The following is a 13,858-nucleotide window of genomic DNA, read 5'->3' on the forward strand; positions in this document are numbered from 1 at the left end:
TCTCAATATGTTAAAAACAATTATGTGGAAGCAAGTTATTATTTGTGCTTTCTTGCTTATTTATGCCCTTCTATCCTTATAGAGTGGGCATACATTTTATTATTTTTAATAATTAGAACATTAAAAAAAGAGTACAGGGGTATGGTACCCAAGGTCTTGTGCATGCTAGGTAAGCACAATACCACTGAGCTACATCCCCAACCCTTTCTGGATTTTATTTCAAGACAGAGGTTTTTTAAGTTGCCCAGGCTGGCCTTTACTTTCGATCCTCCTACCTCTGTCTCTCAAGTTGCTGGAGTTTAAGATGTGTCACTGTGCCCAGCTGGAAAAACAGAATTTTAAATTATGAAATATCATTAAACATTTCAAACATATAGAAAAGCAGCCTGGTTTAATGGAAGATGGCATTTTGCCATGTTTGATTTTTAATGAACGTCATGTCTTTGTCCATAGTTCCTTTATTTTGTTTTTAAGCTTTATAATGAGGTATTTACTGGATGTATAATTCTTAAACTTGTTTCTACCCTATATTACTAAAATTTTAATACTGGTATAAAATATGGGGGTGGGGGGGTAATAGATTAGATCAGAGGTTTGGCAAACCAGATAGTAGATGTTTTAGATTTGTGAGCCATACAGTCTTTGGTACTGTTATTTAAGAAAGCAGCCAGGCAATCCATAAATGAGTAAGCATTGCTATGTTCTAATAAAACATTACTTGTAAAAATAGAGTATAGTTTGCTGACCTCTGACGTAGATAAAATTGAGCTATTAATGAAATGAACTAAAATTGCATCAATTACAGCTATATTATCTCACTCACATTTTGTTCACAAAGAAGTTTTAGATCATCTCTCTGAGGGGAACTTCCCACACCCCACTGTGTCTCTAAGTCATCAATTTGGTTTGGTGGATGGTGCATTATTGGACGGACATCACCAGCCGCAGTTGGATCAACAGTCAGTTCTTTCACCCTATAGATAGAGAAGAGGTATCTAAAATTAACAAAGACTCATGCATAGAAGCAAGAAAACACCAACCTATTCAATTAAAGGCAATTCAAATAACACATTAGGATTGATGATGTCACCTTTATAGCTCAAATTTATCTGAACTCTTGGAAACTCTTAAGAGGATGTTTGGTTGTTTAATTCTAATAGTTCACATAAGCAACTTTACAATTACTTCTAGAATAAATGTGCACAAAAATGGAAATTCAAAGTATGCAGATTCAGTATTTCAAAGAAACACACTGTTGCAATTACATTATATGAGCAGAAAAATCTTTACAAAAGCATTAAGTTTTATAAATAGGTCACTGCTGATATCAGAGAATTTGATACACTTTGCAGGTTTCTGATAGTTGAAATGCTTGAATTAAAATAACTAAATATGAAATAATTTTATTTCCAAGGTATAAAGATTATAAGATTTGTATCATTTTAAAAAATGTTTGCTCCTCACATCTGAGAAAGGGTATACTTTCTAATAGGAACCTTGTCATTTCCTTGAAGACAAGGAAATTTATAAAATCATACACAATACAGGTAAACTCTTCACTGCACACAAGACAAATTTATCTTTTAATGGTAAGTATGCAAAAGTGACATCATCCTTTTCCTTTTAAAAATGAGGAGAAATAGGAAGCCTGAATTCTAAACCAAAATTTCAAAGCAAATAAATTAATACAGGACATAAAAATGCAGATCATGCAGTACAACCAGCACCTGCCAAATGAAATGAAAATGAAAAATAATATGGCTCAGGACAAAAGTAAATGAAATGTTTATATATAGAAAAAAAATTTTAAAACTATTAAAATAAACATCTTATGTATAGAATGAAGTAGACCTGGTAATCGAAGGAGAAAAGTCGTCATACTCATAAGAAGGAGAGAGATCAGGGCGACTGCCACTACCCTGTGAGAAGGGAATGTCTGATGGACTAATTCCAAACTCCTTTACTCTGCAGCACCAAAACAGCAACAAATTAAAAGAAAATGTTTTTGTAAAAACAGCAATGCACATTTCAAGTTTTCATTTGAATTCAGTTTTGTTTAGAAAAGGTTATCAACACTGCTGTAACAATGTATTTAGACTTTTATTTTACAAATAATCAGTTTTAAGAGGTTTTAACTTCTTAATGCCACTGATCCCTTACTCAAAAGACCTAACTAAAATCCTTCTTTTACTTTTCTAATAATACTTGAAATTTAACCACAAAGTACCAAATTTGGGAGGGGGGGGGAAGGTGGGATGGGAGTGAGGGAGGTACTGGGGATTGAACCCAGGGCCTTTTGCATGCCAGGCAAGTACTCTTATCTCTAAGCTACATTTCCAGCTCCAGGACATACCTAAATCCTGAAATACCATTTATTTAAACTACAAGACCACTCTTTCTTATGTTGTCAATTGCATGAATATTTATTAGTATTAATGACTTCCTAGTGCTTTTTTGGACTTTCTCAAACAGGACACAAGAGTTAAAATGAAGCCCTAGTTCTTTAAGTCACTCATTTTCACAAATTAACCTCTGCTTGTACATCTAGAATGGTATTAGCTATGAAACACTATTCATATGATTATAAAACAGTCACTCAACTTTTTTGTGGTTGGTGATTCAGATGAAGAACTCTGACTGAGAACTGCCTATACTAATGGAATTTAGTAAGTTGTTTTCTGACTGAGAACTGCCTATACTAATGGAATTTAGTAAGTTGTTTTTGCTAATGTTTGGATCCCACCCTAAGATATCTCCTTATGTGTGTGTAAATATTCCAAAATTTGAAGAAATCCAAAATCAAATACACTACTGATCTCAAAACATTTCAGGTAAGGGTTATTGAACATGTATATCATTTTCATATTAGGGGGAATCCTTTTCAGTCTAAAGTTTTAAGACATGAAGATTTTTTGTTTTAATTCTATTATCATGGCAAGAATCTACCACACTAAGCTATTCCCCACCTGTCCGTGAACAATTTTCAATAAGCAGCATTTTAAATTAATGATAAAAATCCTACATGCTAAAAATTAATTACAAAAAAAAAATCATTTAGTTGCACAATAAGTTTTCAGCTAGTAGTAAGTTCAAACTATAAAAGGAATTAAATTTTGAAATAAAGTTCTATTACATTTTTAACATAGGTATTAGATTTTAATACCTTTTTACAAGATTAATAGGTTTATACTTTCCAATGTTTACTACCATTTGAAATTTCTTCAGCTGAAATAAAACGTAAAAGAAAAAAGTACATGATCCAAACATAGATCCTATGCTGCTTAAAGATATATTCATAGGCTGTAAAACTTTGTATGTATGTATATATTTGTTTTTAATTTATTTATCAGTACTAGGAATTAAACCCAGCCCTTTTTATTTGTTATTTTTGATGCAGGGTTTCACTAAATTGCTGAGGTTGACCTTATAATTGCAATCCTCTTGCCTCAGCTGCCTCACTGGGGATTATAAATCTATGCCATTGCACACAGCTTAAAACTATTTTTAAAAGAGAACAAGCCAGGCATTGATGTATGCCTATAATCCCAGTGACTGGGAAGACTACAGCAGGAGGACTGCAATTTGAGACCAGCCTTGCCAACTTAGGTTCCTTCAAAAAAAAAAGGGGGGGGGGGGGGCGGGTGGGAAAAAAGCTCAGTGACAGAGCATCCCCTGAGTTTAATCTCTATTACCAAAAAAAAATAAAAACTAGAGAGAAGGAGAAACAGAAAAATAATGCTGGGCACAATGGAGAATCTTGAGTTTGAGCCCAGTTAAGGGTAACAGGAAGATCCTATCTCCAAAAGCAGGTAAAAAAAATGAGAAATTTGTTCCAAGAAGTCAGGACAATGGTTACCTAAGGTGAGAAACTAATGGGATGGACAATTTTTGTAATTTTTGTAATCAGAAGGAATGAATACATTAAGAACATTGTAAGAGGCCAGTGATGTTCTATTTCCTAATATAATGCCAAATTTTTCACCATACAGGTATTCATTATTTTATTCACTTATATTTTAGGTAGTTTTTATGCATATGTGTTTCATATTGTAAGAAAAAGTTAAAAATAAAATTTCCATTATGATTAAAACAAAGAAAATACTTTTGTCAAGCAAAACTAAGACAATCTTCACATTAGAAACAGTTCATAAAGAGGAATTTTATCTCTAAATTAAAATCATAAATGTAATAGGTGCTAACAAATTTAAAACTATGTAATCACTCATTCAAAACAAGAGTAGCAGAGGGGAGCTATAGAATAAATATACCCATTCATGTCCAAGGGCATTTCATGACTCCAAGAAATAAACTGCTTTAACAGCCTGTAATGCATTTTGTCCTTCCATCGCTAATGACCCAGTTGTTTAAAGTTGGACACATTACAAACATGAATAACAAGATATAATTCATACAGAACACCAGAAAGACTATCACTTGTCACTCAAACTTTATATTCCTTATATATAACATTTAATATCATCAGGAATAATTTTTAGCTTATAGCAAAACAATTAAAAGAAATATACACTGGCCCTGTAGCTTTCATTTATTTTTCAATCTCAAGAGGAAGAATTTGCATAATTTAAGTAAAGTAAAATATTACAAAATATAACTTTGAAATGGAAAAACACAAACATGTTGTAGTACAGAACGGTCACTTTTACTAAAGATAACAGCTGCTTCTCTATACAACACACTTGACAAAATATTTTTGTCAAGCAAAATTAAGATAATCTTCATATTAGAAATAGTTCATAAAGAGGAATTTTATCTCTACATTAAAATCATAAATGTAATAGGTGCTAACAAATTTAAAACTATGTAATCACTCATTCAAAACAAGAGTAGCAGGGGGGAGCTATAGAATAAATATGCCCATTCAAGTCCAAGGGCTTTTCATGACTCCAAGGAATAAACTGCTTTAACAGTCTATGATACATTTTGTCAACTCATTTTTACAAATTAAAAAACTGATTCTAAATATTATCACCTTAAATAATAAATGTGGTCAGGCAAAGTAGCACACATCTGTCATTCTAGCAAGTTGGGGGACTGAGGCAGGAAGATCACAAATTCAAAGCCAACTTTGGCAACTTAGTGAGGCCCTATGCAACTCAGGGAGACCCTGTCTTAAAAAACAAAAAGGGATGGGGATGTAGTTCAGTGGTAAAGTACCCCTGGCTTAAATAAATCCTCAGTACCGAAAAAATATAATGAAAGAATAAATCTATAAAATATTTTTAAGAACAATGTACTACAATCTGCCCTAGAACAAGATATTATATACTGCCCTGTTTTAGAATTAGATTTCAAATTTTGTAATAGAGAACCATCTCATACCTATTTGCATATCTTAATGTATTAAGAGTATTTTCACAGGATGCCATTCCTGGAGATATCGTGGCAATCTACAGGGGGTAGGGGGAGGAAAGGCGAAGATAAAATGTCATAAATAATCCAGACAATAATACTAAAAAATAGTTCATTTAGGTCTAATCTTAAGTGGGTATTTAAAAATTTTACTTGCTATCTTATACCCATAATCACATAACGATACAATTAAAATATAAGCAACTCTCTGAAACACCATGAAATGATCAAACTCCAGCAGAAAATGAAGGCAAACACAGGGAACAATACCAAGTGACTACTCCCTCCTACTTCTTCTAACAGCATCTTGCCAGAGGATAAACCCTGGTGCTGTTACACAGGATAACCAAAACCTAATAACAAATTATACATTCATGATATATATGAGATAATTCAGATGTTGGAAATAATATAATGCTTTCTATCAGACTGGCAGGGACACATCTTAAATATCAACTGTATCTAGGATTCAAATGATTGTAACTAATGTACATTAAAATTTTCCATAGATATTGTATAGTTATTCCCTTAGGATTAAAATGAAATATAACAAAAATAAACTTACCATGCAGGTACGAGAGTTTTCACCTATGAATGAATCTCTTAACACCTGAGTGAGTTTACTTGCTCGGAAAGGAGTATGAGGTTTGTTTCTACCTAAGGCTCTGATGCACTCCTGAAATTTAAGAAAGCAAGACTCACAGATTAGACTTTCTTAAAAAGAGTGATGTTAAGTAACATATTTTAAGAGGTCTTTTATGATGAGTCTAACATTTAAGGTCTGATGAGCTCTGAAAATTCTAACAGTTTCACAGCATTGTAAAAGTGTTCCCATGAACGCTAATTCAAGAAAAAAATCAAAAACAAACAAAAAAAACCTCACAAAGTCTGGGGGTGTAACTCAGTGGTAGAGCACTTGCCTAGCATATATGAAGCACTGGGTTCAATTCTCAGCACCACATATAAATAAGTAAAGGTCTACTGATAACTAAAAATTTTTTTTAAACTCACAAAATCTACTTTATTATCCTTTCAAAAAATACTTCTGGAAACAATGGCTAATGTTTAAATGTGGCAGGCAACAGGATAACTGTAAAATGTTAAAATTTCAAAGTGGCATTACATAAGAAAAAAATACAGAATATTTTACTATAAATCTTTCCAACCTTTGCTTTTCTAGTGAAGGAAAAGATAATATATACCTAGCCAGACTTTCTGAAAACCATTCCACATTTTTTTTCTGAGAAAGTTATTTCTTAGTTCAATTGTAAAGTTCCTTACCCTACCCAAGAAAATATATCTGATGAAGAAAAGCTTTTTAGAATCTATCTGGGCAGCCTGAGAATTGAATTGGTGTGCCAATCCATATACCATTTTATCCCACCAGTTTGAAAATGTGTTTTTATTGGAAAAAGTAAGTACTATTATTTAGAAAATGAGTAAACAAAATTAAAAAGTAGGTCTGAGGGCTGTAGCTCAGTGGCAGACCACTTGCCTAGCATGTGTGAGGCATGGGGTTCTATCCTCAGCACCACATGAAAATAAACAAGCAAAATAAAGGCTTGCTTGCTGTCCATCTACAACTACAATAATAATAATAATAATAATAATAATAATAAAATAATAATAATAATAGATAATAGACTTTTCATAATTAAATATATTTAATTTACCTTGAGTGCTAAAAGGCTTTTATTAATTTCAGCACCTTCAAGCCTAGTTTGCCTGTCTGCACTGGAAGTATCAGCTCCTCTTTCATTTCCAGCCAAATCGATGAGAGAAAACTTGCCATGTAGTTTTCCTTTTCTTCGAAGTATAATCTGAAACACTGCATGGCTCCGAGATGAATGTGCATTTGCAGATGTTTGACCAGATGTTCTATAATGTGATTAAGGACATGTTGATACATTAAAATTTTAATTTACATGTTAACATGACATCTTCATTTTAAAAAAGCAACAACAAAAATCTATTTAGCCAGTTTTTACAATTTAAATACAGAAGAGATACCAGATGTTACAACTTTACCTAGCTTTTCCTAACTGTAGTATGATATCAATATAATAGATGTCAAAGAACAAGGAATTTTACTCCCAAGGTGCAATGGAGAACCTCCTTAGTTTGTGTTTGTGTAACAATTACCTAAAATTGAAGTTTCCCTTTCTTAATTAATGTATTTACCTGCAACTGTTGCCTATATCAATGAGTTTCAGTACATCTTCAACACATTTAACCTCCCGTTCCTGTAGGCCCACCACTTGAACTTGCTGTTTTCCATCTTCTAGAACTCTTAATTTTGTTTTCCTATTTAGCAAGTCAAATACCTATGAAAAATCACATCCATTTTAGAAAACTAGCTTTAAAATAAACAGAAGCAGTTCTATAACAATGGGTCACTCAGAGCCTAAAAATTATTTTAGAGAGGAAAGTAATAATTATATTAGAATAATAAAGCTCAACATATTAAGGGATTCAATGACATTTTAAAAACCTCAAGACAAAGTCTAACATTCAAAATCTATATAAAAAGTTTGTGACAGTAGCTGTAAAGCAACATGAATGTGCTCAGTGACACTGAATTGAAAATGTTATTTCAATTTTAAAATATTTTTTGAATTTATTCTAATTTATTATACATGACAGCAGAATGCATTTCAATTCATGGTATACATAAAGAGCACCATTTATTATGTCTGATTATACACAAAGTAGAGTCACACCATTCGTGTCTTCATACATGGACTTAGGGTTATGATGTCCTTCTTGTTCCATCACCTTTCCTACTCCCATGCCCCCTCTCTTCCCCTTCCTCTCCCCTTTGCCCTATCTAAAGTTCCTCCATTCCTCTCATGCTCCCCACCATCCCTATTATGGATCAGCATCCACATATCAGAGAAAACATTCTACATTTGTTTTTGGGGGATTGGCTTACTTTACTTAGCATGATATTCTCCAACTCCATCCATTTATCTATAAATGCCGTGATTTTTTTCTCTTTTAATTCTGAGTAATATTCCACACACACACACACACATTTTCTTTATCCATTCATCTACTGAAGGGCATCTAGGTTGGTTCCACAATTTAGGTATTGTGAATTGTGCTGTTATAAACATTGATGTTTACAACAGCTGTGTCCCTATAGAATGCTGTTTTTAAGTCCTTTGGGTATAAACCAGGAGTGAGATAGCTGGGTCAAATGGTGATTACATTCCAAGTTTTTCAAGGAATCTCCATACCGTTTTCCACATTCGATGCACCAATTTGGAGTAACACCAGCAACATGAGTGTGCCTTTTTTCCCACTTCCTCACCAACACTTATTGTTGTTTGTATTCTTGATAGCTGCCATTCTGACTGGAGTGAGATGAAATCTAGAGTAGTTTTGATTTGTATTTCTCTAACTACTAGAGATGAACATTTCTTCATATATTTGTTGACTGACTGTGTATCATCTTCTGAGAAGTGTCTGTTCAGTTCCTTGGCCCATTTATTGATAGGATTATTTATTTTTTTGACAATTAGGTTTTTGAGTTCTTCGTAAATCCTGGAAATTAGTGCTCTATCTAATGTGTGTGTAGTAAAGATGTTCTCCCACTCTATGGGCTCTCTATTCACCTCAATGACTGTTTGGGCCTACTTTTTTGTTCTATATGGTGCAGGGACTCTGGTTTAATTTCTAGGTCTTTGATCCACTTTTGAGTTTTGTGGATAGTGAGACAGGGGCTTAATTTCATTTTGCTGCATGTAGATTTCTAATTTTCCCAGCACCATTTGTTGAAGAGGCTATCTTTTCTCCAATGTATGTTTTTGGAGCTTTTGTCTAGTATGACATAACTGTATTTATGTGAGTTTGTCTCTGTGTCCTCTATTCTGTACCATTGGTCTAACAAGTCTACTTTGGTGCCAATACTATGCTATTTTTGTTACTAATGCTCTGTAGTATACTTTAAGGTCTGGTATAATGATGCCACCTGCTTCACTCTTCTTTTAAGGGCTGCTTTGAATATTCTGGGTCTCTTATTTTTCCAGATGAACTTCATGTTTGCCTTTTCTATTTCTATGAGAAATGGCACTGTGTCATTGGGATTTTGATTTGGAATTACATTAAAACTGTATAGTGCTTTTGGTAGGATGGTCATTTTGACAATATTAATTCTGCCTATCCAAAAACAAGGGAGATCTTTCCATCTTCTAAGGTCTGTAGTTTCTTTAGCAATCTGTAGTTTTCATTGTAGAGGTCTTTCACCTCTTTCGTTGATTCCCAAGCATTTTATTTTTTTGAGGCTATTGTAAATGGGGTAGTTTTCCTAATTTCTCTTTCAGAGGATTCATCACTGATGTACAGAAAGAAATGCCTTTGATTTATGGGTGTTGATTTTATATCCTGCTACTTTTTGCTGAATTCATTTATTAGCTCTAGAAATTTTCTGGTGTAATGTTTTGGGTCTTCCATGTATAGAATCATGTTGTCGGCAATTAATGATAGTTTTGAGTTCTTCTTTTCCTATCCATATTCCCTTTAATTTCTACCATGTGTCTAATTCCTCTGACTAGAGTTTCAAGAACTATGTTAAGTAGAAGTGGTAAAAGAGGGCATCCTTGTCGTGTTCTAGTTTTTAGAGGGAATGCTTTCAATTTTCCTCCATTTAGAATGATGTTGGTCTGGGCCTTAGCATAGATAGCTTTTACAATGTTGAGATATGTTCCTATTATCCCCAGTTTTTCTAGTGTTTTGAACAAAAATCATAAAAATTTTAAAAAGAGTTCCAACATACCTTTCCACTATAAATTTCAAAAAAGGTTGCATATACTTGAAGTTCTAGTTTCTTATAGTTTGGCTTCTTTAGCATTAAAAAGACATCTCGAGCTGTCAAGAATTTCATGTACAGAAAATTGTTAAGAAGTGGCAAATATTTTTAAAATGCAATTTAAATGTTCTATCTGTAAAGGACTCAGATAATCTTTACCTTGTATGATAATAGCATCAATACTAAAAATGAAAATTAAGGCAAATATTAATTTGACAAAAAAGCACTTTTAACAGAAGTGACTCTCCTTCACATTCTATAAGGCAATGCTACTACTTATTATTATAAATTACCTAAAATTATATATAGGTGGTCAAAATAAGGTCATTCTTATAACCATACCAAATAGAACCTTTTTATAATGCAGCCATTCAACAATTTACACTAATCTCCTACAATGTGCCAGATTATACCAACAAAAATGTAATCGGTATTTTTGTCACCAAAAGTTTAATTTTATAGATCTTTTCCATCTGATAACCCACTGGCATAATGTCCGTTAAGCATAGTAGTTTTTTTTTTTTTTTAAAAAGAGAGAGAGAGAGAGAGACGCAACATCTTTGTTTGTATGTGGTGCTGGGGATCGAACCTGGGCCGCACGCATGCCAGGCGAGCACGCTACCACGTGAGCCACATCCCCAGCCCCATTAAGCATAGTATTAAAGTTGCTATTTTAAAACTTTCTTTCAAAGCCACTTGAATAATATCCAAGGAGAATGTTACAAATTACATATGAAAAGGGCACTTACCTGCTAATGCATAAATTCCTTTAGAACAATCTTGATTCTTTCCTGAAAAGTCACCACCCATAGTCTTTATTTTGAAAAGAAAATAAATAATAATAGACATTATTCAGGAATATATCTTAAGAATTTGATTATAGAATTAAGTTATAAGGAAAAGAAACTATAGTATCATGCTGCGATAAAATTTTAATGAATTACTTACATGAGTTTTTCCACTTCCAGTCTGCCCATAAGCAAAGCATGTAGCCATTCCCCTTTCAAATATAGTTTCTACTAGTGGTCTAGCAGTAAATCTTAAAAATAAAATGCATCAGTCAGAATATGTGACAAATACTTAAGCAAATACATAAAAGTAATACCAAATACCAAAGTTTATGGCAAGATTTTTTAAAAATCTCTATTAAAAAATTTTAAATAACCATGTTAAGAATTTCTCAATTTTTTTTTTTTTTTTGTACCAAGGATTGAACTCAGAGGCACTCAACCACTGACCCACATTGCTAGCCCTTTTCTGTATTTTATTTAAAGACAGGGTTAACTAAGGTGCTTAGGGTCTCACTAATTTGTTGAGGCTGGCTTTGAATTTATAATCCTTTTGCCTCAGCTTCCTGAGCCACTGGGATTACAGATACGTGCCACTGCACCTATCTTAAAAGTTTTTAAGGTATAATTTCATAATAAACATTGGTGGGAATAATAAGACACATATAATAAAAATAAAAAATAATCAATTACAATTTTAAAACAGAATAAGAGTGGTAATCTCAACAGAGAAGGGTCAATGGGGGGAAAACTGTATAAACATTATTTTTAGACCTTCTAAGTAAGTAGAAAAACAATTATTACCTTGACTCTGGGCAAATAATTTATCCTTGGGGAAAAAATATAAAAAAACTTACAGGGGCTGGGGTTGTGGCTCAGTGGTAGAGCACTTGTCTAGCACATGAGAGTTACTGGGTTTAATCCCCAGCACCACATAAAAAATATTAAATAAAGGTATTATGTCCATTTACAACTAAAAAATATATATATTTAAAAAAGCAAACTTACTTATAGGACACTGAGTTCTGAGCTGACAGTTTTGATTCAGGACAAGAATACCAAAATATATGGCTTAGACTGCTTCTCAAACATATTGGTAAAATCCACTGTTATAATAAAAAGGGGGACTGGGGATATAACTCAGTTAAAAGCATTACCTAGCATGTGTGAGGTCCTGTGTTTGAACCTTACCACCACAAAAATTAAATAACATAAATATAAAATAAAATAATATAATGGTGAAGGAAAAATACTTCCTCACTGAACATAAAATATAGTTTAGAAAATAAATCTACAAATGGAACACTTTGGATAGCTCTGCTTAAAATTTTCAAGGCCAAATTGGAAAAGGTACAAAACAAAAAGAAAAGGAAAAACCTCTGGTCAAAAAGAACTAGAAATAAACCTGAAGAGTGATCAGATCAAAATTTTTAAAAAGTTATATATATATATACACATACATATATTTATAAACACATATATGTATGTATATATATATAATTTCTCAATCCATAAAAATATGAAAGAAAGAGGATAAATACTGGTAATGTTAACAAGCGTAAAATGCAATGTGAAATACAAACTGTTTATTAAATCTATCATATACAGAAACATGTTTATAATAATTACTTAAAAGCTATTATAAAAGTCAAACTGCTTGGGTTGGGGTTGTGGCTCAGTGGTAGAGCACTTGCTTAGCACATGAGAGGCACCAGGTTTGATCCGCAGCATCACATAAAAATAAAAATAAAGGTATGTGTCTATCTACAACTAAAATAAATAAATAAAATTTTTAAAGTCCAACAGGCTTAAATTTTATGAGGCAGGGGTAGAAAAGTAAATGAGGACAGAATTGTATTGGCAGAAAGCTAAAAAAAATTGCTATTACAATTCTCTATTTAAATATATTCTTCCCAATATATCTAGCATTAATATGTTCTTTAATTTTGTTCATTTTACAACTGAACTCCCAGTTTACTGGCTTAAAATCAATGAAATTGGTCTTAACTATATTTCATATGTAGTAATACTTTCAATTCTTAAGACTCTTGTTAATTCTTCTGCTTTCTAAGCATCTGTATAAAATAAAGGGCAAAAAAAAAACATGGTACATTCAAGCAACTGCAAAGCAGTTTTACATAGAATAAAATAACAATGCTGCTAAAACTAATGTTACTAAAAATGAAACTTTGCAAACTGAAAACAATCTACATTTGACAAGAATGTGGGATATTCATGTATATAACTTTGAATTGTCTATAAGCTGAATACATAAACATAATAAACGCATATTAAAACCATATACCCCAAAAAAACTACCCACAAGCTTAAAGATGAAAATATTAAGCAAACGTTAAATAGTAGATATAGAATGTTTTTAACTTAAGTGGCAGTAAATGCTAAATACTTTTAAACAAATGATGATTAATGTATAACAACAGGTATTTCAAATTTATTCCTAGTGCAGGGATTAAAATGTAAAGTTCTCTTCATACTACATTCCATTACTTAAAGGTCATAACAATGCTTTCCAGAAATTTGTTCTCCGTGTATGGGGTGTGGGGGTGGGGTGGGGGTGTGTGTGTAATAAGTTAATTAGCAATTGGCAAAGAAAAGTATATTTTGGGGAAGCATTAAAGAGAACAAGCATTAGTTCTCTCAGAATTTGGGGGGGATTTTTTAATATTTATTGTTTAGTTTTAAGTGGACACAACATCTTTATTTTACATTTATATGGTGCTGAAGATTGAACTCAGTGCCTCAAGCATGCTAGGAGAGCACTCTACCACTGAGCCACAACCCCAACCCCAATATTACAGAGTTTTTTACATTGTCTCTATTTACACTCAGAATGAAAAAGCACATTACAGCTCTATAGAGCTACATCAAA

The 13,858-nt window shown here is 32.6% G+C and overlaps 1 protein-coding gene across 2 annotated transcripts in view; it reads right to left on the reverse strand.

Moving 5' to 3' along the window:
• Positions 1 to 13,858, reverse strand: part of Kif2a (kinesin family member 2A) — a 64,479-nt gene that overhangs the window by 9,661 nt on the left and 40,960 nt on the right. For both annotated transcript variants that reach the window (XM_076857241.2, XM_076857240.2), the window contains exons 10-17: positions 11,129 to 11,219; positions 10,930 to 10,993; positions 10,148 to 10,239; positions 7,552 to 7,694; positions 7,044 to 7,248; positions 5,936 to 6,046; positions 5,341 to 5,408; positions 824 to 974 (exon numbers count right to left, since the gene is read on the reverse strand). In XM_076857241.2, coding sequence (XP_076713356.1) covers positions 824 to 974; positions 5,341 to 5,408; positions 5,936 to 6,046; positions 7,044 to 7,248; positions 7,552 to 7,694; positions 10,148 to 10,239; positions 10,930 to 10,993; positions 11,129 to 11,219 — 925 coding nt within the window. The remainder of the gene's footprint in view (positions 1 to 823; positions 975 to 5,340; positions 5,409 to 5,935; positions 6,047 to 7,043; positions 7,249 to 7,551; positions 7,695 to 10,147; positions 10,240 to 10,929; positions 10,994 to 11,128; positions 11,220 to 13,858) is intronic.

This window comes from Callospermophilus lateralis, chromosome 5 (genome assembly GCF_048772815.1).
Source record: "Callospermophilus lateralis isolate mCalLat2 chromosome 5, mCalLat2.hap1, whole genome shotgun sequence".
Classification (NCBI taxonomy): Eukaryota; Metazoa; Chordata; class Mammalia; order Rodentia; family Sciuridae; genus Callospermophilus; species Callospermophilus lateralis.